This window comes from Pieris napi, chromosome 16, assembly GCF_905475465.1.
Source record: "Pieris napi chromosome 16, ilPieNapi1.2, whole genome shotgun sequence".
In the NCBI taxonomy this organism is placed as follows: Eukaryota; Metazoa; Arthropoda; class Insecta; order Lepidoptera; family Pieridae; genus Pieris; species Pieris napi.
In genome coordinates this window covers 9,121,403-9,138,495 of record NC_062249.1, presented here as the reverse complement: position 1 = coordinate 9,138,495, position 17,093 = coordinate 9,121,403, and the positions used below count along the sequence as shown (strand labels likewise).

General features: G+C 33.1%; 1 protein-coding gene and 1 non-coding gene across 3 annotated transcripts in view; both read left to right on the top strand.

Moving 5' to 3' along the window:
• The window catches only part of LOC125057339 (A disintegrin and metalloproteinase with thrombospondin motifs adt-1-like), a 40,528-nt gene that overhangs the window by 12,847 nt on the left and 10,588 nt on the right, over positions 1 to 17,093 (top strand). For both annotated transcript variants that reach the window (XM_047660985.1, XM_047660986.1), the window contains exons 2-8: positions 9,740 to 9,809; positions 10,078 to 10,340; positions 10,932 to 11,661; positions 12,210 to 12,315; positions 12,823 to 12,957; positions 14,633 to 14,739; positions 16,342 to 16,484. In XM_047660985.1, coding sequence (XP_047516941.1) covers positions 9,740 to 9,809; positions 10,078 to 10,340; positions 10,932 to 11,661; positions 12,210 to 12,315; positions 12,823 to 12,957; positions 14,633 to 14,739; positions 16,342 to 16,484 — 1,554 coding nt within the window. The remainder of the gene's footprint in view (positions 1 to 9,739; positions 9,810 to 10,077; positions 10,341 to 10,931; positions 11,662 to 12,209; positions 12,316 to 12,822; positions 12,958 to 14,632; positions 14,740 to 16,341; positions 16,485 to 17,093) is intronic.
• Trnal-caa lies at positions 16,842 to 16,955 on the top strand. Its single transcript has 2 exons — positions 16,842 to 16,879; positions 16,911 to 16,955. It is a non-coding gene; the product is annotated as a tRNA-Leu (tRNA).

Here is a 17,093-nt window from a genome sequence, read left to right as displayed (position 1 = left end):
TCCTTATCGCAGGAACTACGCCAGCCTTGAGCGGTGTCGCAACTTAAAGAATCTTCACGTTTGCAACATTGAAATATTAAGTGGCGAAACATGAAAATATATTTAGATAAACCCGATAACATATGAATTAGTTAAAAAAATAACGAAATTATTAAACATACATATTTTGCTATGCTACCCCAGACTATTCGGTTTTCCGGAATTAAAACTTTTTAGGTTGTTCTGTGATTTTTCTGCATATAAACCTCAGAGTTTCAGTTATAAGTTCTTAACTTACAAATAAAAAATAGGGTTTGATCGTAGAGGGTAGATAAAAATTAAGGGTTGTATATATTTTTGTATGCTGTATCATAAAAAAATAAAATCATTTTTTTATGGGGGTTGAAAGGGGGTTGAAAGAAAGATAGTTGCCATTTCTCAGTATCTGAATATGTCTATAAAATTTGATAAAAATCGGTCAAGCCGTTTCGGAGGAGTATGGTAACTAACATTGTGACATGAGAATTTTATATATTATATTAAGAGGTAAACCAAAGTTATTGTGACATTGTCAAATATATTCGTAATATCTTCGAACAATCTATGTTCAAATCTAGAGCAAATACCTTACAAGGTATTTATTTTTCGGTTATTAATGGGTTTAAACCACGCAGTAACTAACCCGGTTTGGTAACATTCAATTTGCATAGTTTAGATTGGACAAGTGAACTGGCCCTCGGTAGCTTAATTGACAGTTTAAAATATTAAAGTATAGATTATATTGAAAGCTAGAGGAGGCCTGGACGACTCGAGTTTTGATCGACGGTACTGAAGTAAATAGGATATAGGATTACAAGATAAAAATAATGTATAAAATGTAAAAAATCTAAGCTGTATATTATTATTTTTAACGGGCTTTTTATTATTATTATTTTATTACTCGAACTCAACACTTTAAATGTGTTTTTTTATTCACCATTAATTGTTGTATTATATTATTATAATTATTAATAATTTATTATAAATATAAAATATTATAAATATAATAAAAATAAAAATTATAGATATTCTATAGATACCAGCAAAAGTACTGCATCGCGTATATACTATTATTGCCTAAAAATAATGTCTAAACTCTAAATGGAGTTTTGATTATGAATTACACTACTTTTCTGTCTATGTTAGACCACAACAGTGTATTAGCTTAATTAGGCAAGATTAATAAGAAACAAAAAAGACAATTTCAACAAGCCTAGCCTTCAGTTATATTCAACTTGTTTGCGCCATGGTTACGATATCAATTGTTTCACGAAACACAAAAAAATATTACAAATAAGCAATGCATCGATAGTGGGGAAGTTAATAGAGTTAGTGAGCTATGGGTGATTTTAAACTTTCTAGACGCTTCAAACAATAAATCAGTATAATTTCACAATTTTAACTGGAGTACTCTTTTCATTACAGCTAACTTCAAGACTGTAGTTAGATTTAGTGTTCATGAGTTTTCCTTAATAATAAACAAACTTGATAAAATAACCACTTACTTGAGTTGCCCCATAGTTTAAATTTGTTCAATTTAAAAAAAACAAAATCAGTATTTTCGTTTCGCAAGCAAAACTGCATAATTTGCAAAGGTATATTTTATAAACACTATATTAATATTTATACACACAAATATTCATCACAACTATTTCAATTAATTTTAGTAAATATCTTAAGAGATAATATGATGGGTTCAATATACCTCCGAAACCAAAAAATACCACCCACGCATATATACATATACATACATGGAACGTGGGTAAAAAGCAAGAAATTAAAATATCTCCGATATTCCAATATCTTATGTGGGACATCAAAATATTATAACTGAGGAGAAATACAGACTAAAATTTACTGATTCCATCATCAATGCACCTGCAATAACCAAGCGATTAATGCACGTATAATTTCCTAACCCTTTCACAAAAGCTGTGCTTAAGCTTGGCATGTGGCCCTGCTGGCCGCGCCTAGACCCCAATTGTATGAAATATTAATTAGCCAATCTCATTTCAGTGCCAAATTCGAATTCAATTTTTTCATGTCAATGACAGAGGTCACTTAATATGGACTTGTCTCCTTCTAAACGCTTAAACCTCTAGAATAAAGTTATATTAGAGAAATATTAAGTATCCATTGGTATTGTCTGTAGTAGTATTCTCTTCCTATATTTATGTTTATTTTTATAAAAAAATATTTTTTATGACTCGGAGGGTATGGGTTCGATTCCAGTAAAAAAGTACTTGTTAGGTTGGAAGTCACGTCTACTTAGACAGCAAATTCGAAATTAATTCTTTCTCTTCAATGACTGTCACTAAATGTGCCAGTCATTGTAAAATACATGATTAAAGCTCTATAATAAATTCTAAATAATCTATAATTGTATCTATTGGTATCTGTAGTAGTATTGTACTCCTTAAGATATGTTAAACATTTTTTAATGACCCGGGCGGTTATGGGATTGATTGCAATGAAAAAGTTTTTGTGAAAGAAACGTTTACTTAGATGCACAAAGAGTCGCTACTGAGGACGGACTTAGCTATCTCGTTAATTTAATAAAACACTACTTCACACGCGAAGGTCAGCGCGAAATTGTAGCAACATACACGCTCTAAATGCTTTATTGTGTAAATAATTTAAATTTGAAACTAACGAAAGTGGTTAATTAGTATATTCATTTGAATTCAGTGTAGATAGCGTAAATAATTAACAGCAATAGTGACTCACATCATAGAGGTCTCAGAGCCTCGTTGCTAAGCGTCAACTTAAAGGAACAGGTCTGAGACATTATGAATGAATTTGTATAAAATTCAAGGAATATTTTTAACCTCTTTTTCTGTTACCATAAATCAAAAACTTAAAGGATCAAATATCATTGGGTTTGGTACAAACAATATCATAGTTTGTGTCGTGAACTAAAATTGCATTTGTATAATAACTTCACACTATTTCTCAAAAGCTTAAGTAGCCTTTATTCTTAATTTTGTATATAAATTCGTAGGAAAGGTAGGTTGTAGGAAACCCCAGCAATGCACCAATGAACTTTCTGTTTATGTGCGAATTTAACACAGGCTGAAGAAACCGGCATGCCTTAGACACGGCTTGTATCAGAAGTCTACCTCCTACTACTAAAACCAAGTGTTAGCAACACTGATGTTTACTTCTTTTCCGCGGCTTCCAGGGACGTTATAGTGATATAATTCATTACTTAGTTTCAAATGAATCTCTGTATATTAAGACAAAGTCTATATGCGGAACTCATTCAAAGACAAAGGATAATCTTAAAAACGTAAGGTCATAATGCAAAAAATATCAAGATTGCCAAGATACGTTTACAAACAATGTTTGCTATTGTAAAGGTGCGACTACATCAATTGCGTTCTTACGGTCAAGGACCTGTGGTGAATAAAATGTTTTTCTAATAAAATAAATATTTAAATAGTTATTCGAGATATTACGATTTACTTATGAACAAGAAGAGTTTTAATTATAAAATTGTCATGTTCGAAGGATATTAGAAAAGGATTTTTTTAAACCTCTTAATTTCTTCTAGGAATAATAATTGAAACATGATTCGGTCTTCGTCAAATAGTAACATGGTATTTTGATTTATACCGCGTGTGTCAGGCACAGAAGGCTGATCACCTACTTGCCTATTAAATTGAAAGATTAAATGAAACATATTAAGAAATCTGAGGCCCAGACCTAAAAAGGTAGCGCTACTGATTTATTTATTTATACACAGAATATGTTACATCTTTTATGCTCAAAACAACTTTGAATGACATTTCACATTTTTTTTCAGTCTTCACTTTGTGACAAATATAATTGGTACAAAGGGATTCGTCGCCATGTTGTCATGTATTAATTACATAGATAGAAAAAATATCGCCAAACTCTATGAAATCTAGGCTTACCAAAAATGCCTGGCAATTAGACCTGAGACTATAAAGTATATAAATCGCGCAGTAAATGCATTTGATAGCGTTTCTGCATCTTATGTGAATATTCCTAAGATGCGCTTAAAATAATCACACTAAATTACAGTCGCGGTTATGTAGTATCAATTTACTGCGACCCTGTGCGTTACATCTTCACAAGAGTTTATTTTTAATTCGTAAATCCTATATTTATAACATTAAATACCTCTGTTATATAAAATTATAACTGTACAATATATCGCATAAACACAAAAGCTTTGTTTGGATTATTTGTATTATTATTCATATCTTACTGCGTGTAAGTTTTGGAAGTTTTTTTTTGATAGCGGAATTCGGAAATTATATTTTCATAAAACTACTATAACCAGTCTTTATCAGATAAAACGCGTTATAACCATTTTGGGCTGATTGATCTAGACTATCCTTGCAGTTTATTTTAAAAAATTGTTATTGCCGTCTTACTTCCAATTGTTTTTTGAATTGTTGAACAGAGATAGAATAGTTACGCTAAAATAGTGAAATTTTACTAATTTATTTTCTATGAATAATATGGTTAATAAGAACAAATTAGTAAAGTCTTATTATGTCTTGTAAATTTTTAATACTTTATAATCCAAAAAAATGGTTAATAACAATTGTTTGTATGTTAATTAATTTTACAAACAACAAAGAAATTTACATTTAAATTATCACAAAAACTCACAAGAGTTGAACGGTAAATGGAAAATAATTTTTTGAAATAGATTTGTGTAGTATGTACATTGTACCTAATAATTTCTACGATAACTTTATTATTGTTGTATCTATAAATTCCTTTAAAAATATATAATCAATACGCACTATAAATATGAAATACCTAAAGGTGGCAGAGTTTTAGGAGATTGCATCCTATTCATGGAGCATTTCCTGATATTAGGTCATTTAGAAGTCTAGAATGTAGAGCAAAGATAGCACATCAATGAAAGTCCGTTATGCTCAGCTGATCGCATTCATGTAACACCGAAATACAATCTATTGTTAACAATAACTGAAATTATGAAAATGTTCTTAAATATACCAAGTACTTGTACTTGAAGTACTTCATTATAATCTAGTCTGCCGCAAGTAGCTTAGTGTTGGCTTGAATGTTTCTTTGGAATCGCTAACCACGATTGCTGGTCAGGCAGGCATTAAGTAATGGAGAAAATGTAATGGGTTTACGATAATTTTTTATAAAATGTGTAGTTCCATAAACCGCATACACGACTTTGTTCCTTAGCCACTGTACTGGGGCTTTTGGGCCGGCCATTCAGTGGTGTAACCACTGACAAGAGAATCGTTTATTAAAACTTAACAATCAAATATACATAATTTACAATTTTCTTAACCTGTAGTACGTAATAATAAAAATAGAAGTTCGACGAATGACTTAGATTTGAGCTTTTTATTTTCCACGTGCTCTGCAGCCACCCCAGCTTTTTTGCTTGATCAAGGTAGGTGAGATGGGTTAAATATATATAAATAAGATACACAATATCGCTACTGTGAACTCACTCTGCGAACATATAAAGATGTCGTTAGTGTCGGACAGCATTCAGTAAGCGCAACGTCTTTGTTAACGGGGATCTGTACAACAGACTGGTTCTGGCCCTTGGCCACATCCATCCTTGGCCTTCGCCGTCGCACATATCCCCTAGGTACAAAGAACCTAAGTTCTTGAAAAACCCCCCGCAAGAGTTAAAGTAGATAGTAGGCCAGCTGTTAGTCCCGTCTTGTTTCTTATTTATTGTAATATTAATATTGAAACAATTAGCCAATTTTAAATTCTTTATTATCAGAAACCCTGAAGCACTCTTTATAAGTATAGGGTGTCTCAGTAAGAGTGCACTTTTTAAAATTGTAATATTTTGGTTTTCCTGCAAGTGGCAACTCTGAAATTTGACAGGTGTCACCTCTGTTTGTTCCGATTATTAAAAATGGAGCACTTTTTGAAAGAACAACTCGTTATAATTGTGAAAACTCATCACAAAAGTAACGCTGAAAACGCTCGCAAACTTCACCAAATTTTCAGCCGAGAAAGTGCACCTAATGTGTCAAGAGTGGCCAAAAAATTTGAAGAAACTGGGTCAATTATGGATTATAAGAATCCTTTGCGTCAACGTACCGGTCGATCCCTTGAAAACATTGCTGCTGTAAACGAGAGTGTCGCCGAATACCCGAAAACATCAATTCGACGCAGCAAATTTTGACTAAAGACCTTCGTGTGTACAAGATTCAGTTAACTCAGGAGCTCAAACCAGCAGACCAAGGAAAGCACCGGCAATTTGCTCAATGAGTAATGGAGCAAAGGGAAGTCGATGCCAATTTTTCGAAAAAAGTCTTTTTCTCCGATGAACAGAACACATTATCTCACGAAATTTTGATGTCAACTAGCCACCAAGATCGTGCAATTTAACGCCGTGCGATTTTTTCTTTGGGGTTTTGTGAGATCTCGAGTTATATGCGAATAAACCCGAAACCATTCCTGAGCTCCAATCGGAAATCCAACGCGTCATCGGTGAGATACAGCCACATCTCTGTGCAAAAATCATGGAAAATTTAATGAAAAGTGTAATGGCCTGTCATCAGAGCCGTGGAGGTCATTTGCCGGATATTTTATTCCATACTTAATCGGAACATGTCTTCTTTACAATATTATTAGCCACTGTACTGGGGCTTTTGGGCCGGCCATTCAGTGGTGTAACCACTGACAAGAGAATCGTTTATTAAAACTTAACAATCAAATATACATAATTTACAATAAAAATATCAGAACTCTGTCATAAAATACTTGTCTTTATTTAAAAATGAAAAAGTGCACTCTTACTGAGACAACCTATATAACATATATACGTACTATAGTGCAAATGACAATAGTATATAGCAAATTCATGACCTAATAGAATCGTGATAGATAATTGACATTAGCGCAGACGTGGAAACGATTTGCTACAATCAAAAATGTGCCAAGGTATTTCCACGTTCTAAAAAATATTTCATATTATTAAGTTTAAATCAAATCACAAATAGGTTTCATGGATAACAATAAAAACCTTGTATTGGGATACCCACTTCTTCAATATTTAAATTTTAGAAGTTTGAAAACCCACAGGCAACTGTTCGAGAAAATATTGATAGCAATACAAATTTTATACATCAATAATATTAGAACATAAGTAAATTTCCTTGCAGTTGCATTCTATTAAGTGCTTTTATACCATAAGCGCTTATATAAAACAAAACATATCTGTAAAAATATTTCGCGATTTAATAACAACTAATATTTATTTATTTATACTTTATTACCTTATTCAAAAACGTACACATAAAAAAAATAAAAAAGCAGGTTACAAAAGTTATAAGGCAACGGGCGGTTATAATATTTACTTGCCTTGCAAATAACAATTTAGTCACAGAAATAATAACAATCTGCTCAATTTCATTGAAAATGTGCAACCAGTCCTTTCATATTTATATGTTAGCTTTAATTATATACCGATATATAGCTTGGTCTATTGTTGTCATTACTAAACATTAGGCAAGCTGCCATTAAACTATAAAACTACTTTAACCCATTAAGATATAATAATATTATATTTACGTACGTTTCTCGGATGATCCATGGGCGGCGGTACGAGTATCACTTAACATCAGGTGAGCCTCCTGCCCGTCTGCCTCCTGTAACATAGTAAAACAAAACACTAAGACTGTTAATGAACATTAAGTCAACTAATTAGCCATAATTATTGAATGGGCTAGATTGAAATCATGTAAAGTCGCACCCTTTTATGTGAACTTTATTGTAGGAAAAAAAATTTACGTACACAACATTTTATAAAAAAAATTAATGGCGCTACAACCTTTTTAGGTCTGGACCTCAGATTTCTGTATCTGTTTCATGATCATATATACAACATTTTATATATGTCATAATTACTTATTGAATAAAAGTATCATTTCGAAAGTTACGTAGCACGATAAAAATCCATCAAAATAGAGTTAATCCAGTTTCTCACGCTACGAGTGAGGTAATTATTGAACAACCGTACTTTGACGCAATTATAACGAAACAATTATTTGCTTTCGCGTCTCAGGTCATTCTACAAAACCGCGTAATTTGGATGATTTTGTGGAGAAAGTAGACGAAAGTACACATGATAAATCTATGCCGGTTACAGAAACGGAAATTTCAAGGCTTTTGGTCTTAATTATTTTACATACACTATCTTAACATGCAGAGGTTTACTGTATATATTATAAAGCTATGAAGCTTTTATGTATGTTACTTATAAGTCCCTTATGAAAGAAATTACAAAAAACTATTCATAAGTATTAAGAAATATTTTATATTACATCCTATGGATTATTATTGTGTTGATTTTATTAAAATAGTTTTTACGGAGTACCCGTATAGAACAACTGGGTAAACAATTTTTTAATGTAAAATAAATAATAAATCAGTGGCGCTACAACCTCTTTAGGTCTTGGCCTCAGATTTCTGAATCTCTTCCATGATCATTTTGATATTTAATAGGCAAGTAGGTGATCAGCCTCCTGTGCCGACACACGCCGTCGAGTTTTTGGGTTTAAGACATGTCGGTTTCCTCACGATGTTTTCCTTCAGCGTTCGAGCAAATGTTAAATGCGCACATAGAAAGAAAGTCCATTGGTGCACGCCCGGGGATCGAACCTACGACCTTAGGTATGAGGGTCGCACGCTGAAGCCACTAGGCCAACACTGCTCAATTATTGTTTATGTAGTGGAGTTATTATACCTTGGCTTCAGAGTTCAGCGTAGTATTTCATTTCCAATTAATGATAATCTACCAATATACATAGAATAGATAAAAACTCTTTTTATTACATTTAATAATTTAATATTAAATAACACGAAAGACTAATTTAGTTACAAAACCGCAAACCTAAAGAAACTCGGCAAATCGACGGTCAAATAAAAGTGAAAATAACTTTTACTTTGAGGTCGAAAATGTAATTCAAAATTTTAATTACCTTCTGAATATTTTAAAAAATATGTTATGAATCTTTGAATCACTATGCAGACAAAACTGTTAATCAGTTACATCTAAAACGGAATTCTTCACGCCATAAACAGTAAAAATTTGGTAAGACGCAAACTTCTGCGTTTCTGTAATAAATGTTGATATTACTATTAACAACAAGAAATATTTTTTGTTAATAAAACGAAATATTTCACGATTAACGTTCTTCATTTATTTATCACATTAGTTTGGCTAAGTCCCATACCCCCAAAGGAAGGATCAAGAAATAATGCATTTTTGTGTAGATGAATAACGATGTTTTTCCGTAGATAACCCTTTGAAAATAAGTTATATTTCTATTATATCGTGAATTAAGATGATACATGTACTTTAATTTCATATTTTTTTATGATTTTAACATAAACTTTACATTAAGAAGTTCTTAATTTGTTAAAAAATTTGTCCGTTGTACGAATTTACTTTCATACACTTCAATTATCGCTTCTGTTCATAACTTGAAAAATACATCAATTAAGGCCCACGATCCGTGTGAAAAGTTGCCATTGTCAAAAATGTCGAGGCTATTTTCTAGCAAGATAAAACAATACATTATTTGCCGATTTGTTCAAATGCGAGGTTAATCAGAGGTTTCCACGTTTTTAAGGAAATCGTTTATCGCTTCCTAGTTGATATCAGGTTTAAGACTTAAAATTATTTAAGATTTTAAAACAATAATAAATATAGGTTTTTTATTTGTTACAGGGTCATGAAGAGTTACTTAATTATCTCACAGAAGCTGAAAAAGTGTTCTTGTTTGGAGCAGGTGATCAACGTAAGTTATCCTTTGAACACTTAGTAAAATATATCGTTACATACACACCTGTAGGGGTGAAATTTCAAAAAGCCTCAGCGGATGCTTTCATAGTAAAATACAGTAACTATATACCAGTTCAATAAATCAAGTTAAACTGTTTAATACATTACCTATATCATTTAGTTTTTAGCAAAAGTATATTGAGAATTTACTAACGAGGATAAGGAAACAATTAAAAGGTTTTAACGAGATGTTATGCAATAGAGTAACAATTATATCATTACAGATCCCCAATTCGAGATTGCACACATAAGACACCAGAAACGTCGCAAACGGTCTTTGTCCTATGAGAATCAAGATCTAATTACGATAAAACAACACTTAGACCTGAAACTTAGCCCAAAAAGCAGCTTTCTCGATCCGCAGTTCCTGCTAATGAAAAGATGGTCCAATGGTACTGAAGTCATATTAGACCAGCATACAGATGAGGAGTTAGATGCTTGCTATTATAAAAGTGAAAGTGCAGCGTTGTTTGTTTGTGATGGAGTGGTAAGTAATTATAAAGAAACCAGGTTATCTGTATAACCTTGGTCGTAATACATTTTTTCCACAAATGAGTGCTTTTTAAGGCAGTTTTGCCGCGCACCACCACTGCTGCTGCACTGCTGAAGCAGCCGCCCACTGATGTAATTACGAACCATTCGACTTAGGGTCCTTTTAGAAAAGAGCGTACCAATTCCTAAAAGTCCTCTGGCATTAAGTGTCCATGGGCGTCGGTGTCACTTAACATCAGATGAGCCTCCTGCCCGTTTACTATGTATAATATATAATATTTATATTATTTATAACTACCGATTAGGGCATCAATATTAATAGATTAACAATTAATTTTATCTTTTTCATCGATGTTATCTGAGATATCATGCAATTCTTCCAATAATAGCGCGTTGAGAATATCTCACCATCAACCCGGCTATTTAATGCAACAGGATTGATTTTTTAATAAATGAAATCCTATAGGTTTTGATAATGACCGTTAGTATCTTAACGGTATAAAGTACGCAGCTTCTTTATTATATAATCTGCCGATATGTGCTTTAAGTAACCGATCTTATCATTAATTATATGGTTACCTTACAGCGAGGACTGATTAAATCTAACGACAGTTATTATTCTATACACCCACTGCCAGAAAGATTTCACCACGGAAATACAAAAGCACACGTTATTATTAAACGCCAAATGGATGATACAAATGCAAATACTAAAGACAATTGCATAGAGAGACGTTATATAAAAGAACAATTTGAAGATTCCCCTGAAATTACTAAAACTTGGTCGAAACATCGACGAAAACGGAACATTGAGACCAACTATAATAATCTAGATAAGTTTAAGTTAGATTTAATACATAGAAATAAGACTATAGGAGCGTTTATTGATAAACTTAAAACAGAAGAAAGAAGGCAGAAAAGAGCTGTTTTGCCAGCGATTTTTGTGGAAACAGCAGTTTTTGTTGACAGAGATTTGTACAAACACATGACTGTTAATTTTCCAAAGGAAACAGAGAGAGAGTTAGTTAGATTTGTATTAGCTATGATAAACGCAGTACAATTAATTTACCATGATCCCAGTTTAGGAAGACCAGTGAATTTTATTCTAAAGAGACTTGAAATTCTTCATGAAGATCCTTCTAATTTGAAGCGACCACATGATATTGATAGGTTTCTAAGTAACTTCTGTACGTGGCAAAGACTTGAGAACCCACCAGGAGATAATGACCCATTGCATTGGGATCACGCCCTGATTTTAACTGGATTAGACTTGTATGTCGTCAATAAGAATGGGAAAGTAAGCAGTCAAGTTGTTGGTAAGTGCAATACATATTTGTCATATTATTACGATTTTTAACGGTTTTGCAAGATTAATCGACTGTATCGAAACTCATGTCATTATATCGTAACCAAAACACATCCATTTAAATGCAAACATTTCAGTAGAAATCGATCTATTTTATTAAACTGCAACTTTACTAACAAGGTAGGTATAACAAACATGCTCTGCTTTTTGGTTTGGTTCTGCAATTAATTCTCGATGACAAAACATTTCAGCTTAAAGCACAGAAACAGATATAATTGATTAGTAAAACAGACATATAAATGTGTCTGTGGATTTAGGAAATTGTAATAAAAACTAGGGTAAAGTGTTAGATACATTTTAGGTTTAAAAACGTAAAAGCAATGATACCCAATTCATACCAAAATCAGAAACTATTAATTTATTAAAGTATGAGCAAACTGACCTACTAATGCACGTTGCATTTATGATCTTGCAAAATAATATTTTATATTGTCTATGGATTTATCAATCGCAACTAAAGAAAAATTTAAACAGAATTAAGTCTAAATAATATTTCAGGTTTAGCTCCCGTTGCTGGTATGTGCACAGTCACCAGTAGTTGTACTGTCAACGAAGGAAGGCATTTTGAAAGCGTTTATGTTGTCGCCCACGAAATCGGACATAAGTAAGATATTTCTAAGCTATTTGGATTCTATTCATATTCGTGATCTAAACTATGGTTATAGATGGTTTTGGGGCGTTATTTCAATGTCTCTCTTCGGCAGCTCATGTCTGAGCGGTCCAGCGCGTCTCTTATTGCATGTACAGTTTTGAGGACCATGAGTCTTTCACTTGATCAATCCATCTGTTGGTCACGTGATCTTTGCCTTCTGTGTTACCAACCACGATCAGTTTCTTCAAGTTCTCATCGCCGCTGCATTGTATGGCCGAAATAAGATACAATTCGCTGTAAGGCATATGGTAGACTGGCGAGTCCGTATACGGAGTTGGGTCAGGATCGATGTATTGGTGCGCTTCGGAGTCCACGGTATTCTGAGCATTCGCCGCCAGCACCACATCACAAAGGCATCGATCCTTTTCCTTTCTCGAGCCAAGATACTAGGAGTACTGTATGGAGATACAAGAAGTAAATTTTAATGTAAAATAGTACTTATAATATATATTCTTTCAGTTTAGGAATGCGACATGATGGTCCCTTAGCTGATAATGGTTGCGATCCAAGCGCTTACATAATGAGCCCAACATTAGGAAGCGGAAAAATAACTTGGTCACAGTGCAGTAAAAATTATTTGGATAAATTTTTGGAGTAAGTACTTACAACTTATTATTATGATGAATTTGATGACTTATTTGTATGTACAAATGCTATCGAACCGTTGATCGGTTACGGTCCCATGACCTTTGAAGCAAGATAATTTCGTTTGTTTACAAATAGGCTGTTTAATTATTATCTCTGTGAAGAGATGTTATTATTGCTAACACGTCAAAATATTCTAAAAGCTACATTTAATAGAAGAGAAATGTAGATTCCCTTTGTAAACTTTAAATAAGATTTGAGATTTTAAAATACATAAAATACCACTACACTCCCTGTGCACATATCTTGTAGTCTTCTGTTTTATCGCCAAGAACAATCCGATAGGTCCACTATAAACTACGATATTAAAAAATGCATTTTTAAAAGATTATTTGTTTCTATTCATAGTAAAAATAATATCAACTTTCTAGCACAATGATTCTATATTTTTTAATGGGAACGAGTTAGCGGGGTCAGCTAGTTCTTATTAAAACAATGATCTTACTTTTCTTTCTCCATTCTACGTGTTATTTCAACATCGAACAAAATCATTGATATTCCAAAGAAAAACCATACTTTCTAAAGACGCAACCACAGAAAATATATTAGTGCAATAAATTGCCTTCTTGTGATGTGAATTTTAAATTTATGCAATTTCACTTAATATTGTGCAAAGACCAAAATAATCGTAGCTCCTTAACTTATTTATTTTATATTGCTAGTTAATTAAAACTTAACTAATTTTAACTTTTTAATTCAAAATATGTATTTGAAAATTTATTTTAGGGGTTCCACAAACGAGTTTTAAATCAAACGACGATTCCCATAGGTAAAAATCGTAAAAGATACGATGAATCTTTTAACAATTTCAATTTTATTACTTTTATGGACAAATTTATAGCGGAATGGACGTCTTCCACGGTCCGCTTTATTAGACATTTTCTTTTCCGAACCGTGGAATCGACTCCTGGTGGGGATCTTCTCTGGATACGCTACGCATCCAATTGTTTAAAAAAGAACATACTTCTCCATCCAAGGCATTTGATTGGCATTTAGATCTTTGTTTATACATATTTTTATTTATTATTATTATTATTTTTTCTTTAGATTCTACTTTATTTTACTTTAGTTATAGTTACGTGTCATTTAGAGTTTTTTTGTTAATTCTTTATGCACTTCTTGTACTTTACCCTCTGCAGGTGTTTCTGTTTTATTGTTCCACATTAGGGTTGCCTGGAAGAAATCGCTTTTTAGCGATAAGGCAGTTACTTTATAACTTATGTAACCTGCTTTTTTTTTTACGTATGTTTTTTTTGTATAAGGTAATAAAGTATAAATAAATATACATATGTGGAGAAAGTTAATGTAGTTGGTTATTCAATGCGTCTAGCGTATATAAATATATACGCTAGACGCTATCACGATATCATTCCTTCGAGAATTGAACCCGGCTTGTTCAATGCTTAAAGGAATGATATCGGTATGGTAGGTATGGAACCTACTTTCCCATTAAGAAACATGAATTATCAAATGTCTGTTAAGGCAGACATTTCTACGTGCTTCATTGAATCAAACAAATTTTTCACAAATAATTGAACCAGAGCTTAGTGTACGTTTTGTGTACTGTTCAATGCAAATGTGTTGCATCGAAAGACTATAACATTTCTAATTTGGGATTTTGCAGCTCATCCCAATCGCGATGTCTACTAGACCATGGCAACTCGGCTGGACAATTGGACCACAGTGCTGAAGGTCTACTTCCAGGGGAACGATTCGACGCTGACCAACAATGTAAATATAAATTATATCTATAATAATGGTCTATCAAAGACAAGCCTATGTGTACTGAGCAGTGATGGCCTAGGTGCTTTAGCGTGTGACTCTCATCCCTGAGGTCATAGGTTGGATCCCCGGCAGTGCACCCATGGACTTTCTTTCTATATGCGCATTTAACATTCGCTCGAGCGGTGAAAGAAAACATCATGAGGAAACCGACATGTGACCCAAAAAGTGGACGGCGTGTGTCAGGCACAGGAGGCGGATCACCTATTAGATTGAAAAAAAATGATCATGAGTTCTGATAAATCTTTAAATCGCATGCCTTAGTTTAAACACATTCTAGCGGCTAGACTCTAGCCTCTCTGAAGTATGAATTAGTAAGGTCCGTTGGCAGACCTTTATAAATGCTTCATTTCTTTTAGGACATAATAACCTTGAACTCGGTTAATTCGGTCAACGGTTGAAGGCCAAGGTCGCGCGCATAAAGGCCGATTTACAAGTTGAAACATGTAAACGCTACTTGCTTTAGTAAACGCTACACTAAAGAACTTGCCTTTCAAGTTGTACTAAAGCACTCTCCTAAACACTAAGATAATGTAAATCGGCCTTAACATCGTCAGTTTTGTTCGAGTGCCAGCTGATGTTACGTTTTAAGTGTTTCTTTGTAGAACTAAACATTTTTCATTAATTTGCTTTTTTAAACTTTTAGGAATTCATATAAACAATTGCGTTCACAATCTCTTTAAATACTCGTGTACGACGATGAAACTATAGGTAATATAATAATTTTAGAGATTTTCTGAAGTCTTGTTTAACATCGATCATTCTTGAATAAGTTTTTGTTTAGTTTACTCTACTAACACTAGCGGATCCGACAGACGTTGTCCTGTAAACACGTCTTATATACAAAAAAAAACTAATACATAATGTAAATCATTCTCGAGTCCACTTGAAAGCACAATTTTTTTTATCATAATCTGTTTAGCCTTTTAGCAGTTTAATTACGAACACATGCTCAGAAGATATATATATGTCACCGTAAAATTGTAAACACCGTTAGATTGTAATCTATCTCGCGAGATTATAAACTGTCGAAAGATTGTGAACCTCAACGAACTGCTTACATTTTAACGTATAATTATTCGGTAGTTATATGAAATTGTTGGAAAGTAAAATTAATCTGTAATTGACCAAAGAAGTTTAAATGATAACTAAGTTAGTGTAGTACAATCTACCGAATAATAATACGTTAAATTGTAAGCAGTAAGCTCGGTTACGACAGTTTATAATCTCGCGAGATAGATTACAATCTAACGGTGTTTACAATTTTACGTTAACATATATACCTACCTACCCGGATTATTAACCTAGTTACCGACTGTAGCGCTATCTGCCAAGCTGATGTGTGAATCTAAACCATCTAGTGCGCCAGCCAAACGCATACAAAAAAAAATTCATTCAAAAACAGTAGAATTATAAATATTAAGATAAAACATGAGTGAGCCAAACGAAACATATTACACACTATACTTATTAATATTAATCTCATGAGGTGAATTCGATCCTGTGGTCATTATTTCTGACGAGATATTGTTAAATTTAAACACCTTTCAGGTATGCTGAAATACGGTCGAGGCAGTCGTCATTCCGGATCTCAGAACTTGGAAGACATTTGTAGGGACCTGCATTGCCAACGGGAGCGATACACCTGGACGTCACATCCAGCACTTGAGGGAACACGGTGCGGGGAAGATATGGTAAGATCTAAGGGCCTAGCCAATAAAAAAGTAAGATACAAAGACGTTTCTATTAAATTAAAGAAGGGGTATATCTCTTCTCCAACTCCAACATACCTTACAATATAAATACTACACTAAACCATTACTGTATAATATCTAATATTAGAGAAAATCATTTACGCATCTTTTAGCCGCTACAAAATAAGAAACACAGAACCATGTACAAGGTTATGAATCAGTCAACGCTAATTATTTATTTAAAAGAAAAATATACATATTTTCAATTTCGAATAAAATCGGCGATAAATAGTAATTCTAAATTTAAATACTTGAAAGGTAAATATTGTGTTTGATAATTTGAACCACAACAGAAAAGTCAGGATGGCCGAGCGGTCTAAGGCGCCAGACTCAAGAGTAATCTTACCTGTCAAACAGGTTGAGCTGTTCTGGTCCTCTCTGAGGGCGTGGGTTCGAATCCCACTTCTGACAAAACTTTTTTATTATTTGCCTTCACCAAATTATTTTTATTTATTCTCAACTGTATCTTAATTTGACTATTACATTTAATAGGATGTCGAGAGGAGTCGTTTTTCCAACCGTATGACAAGGAAAATGTGTCACATGCGT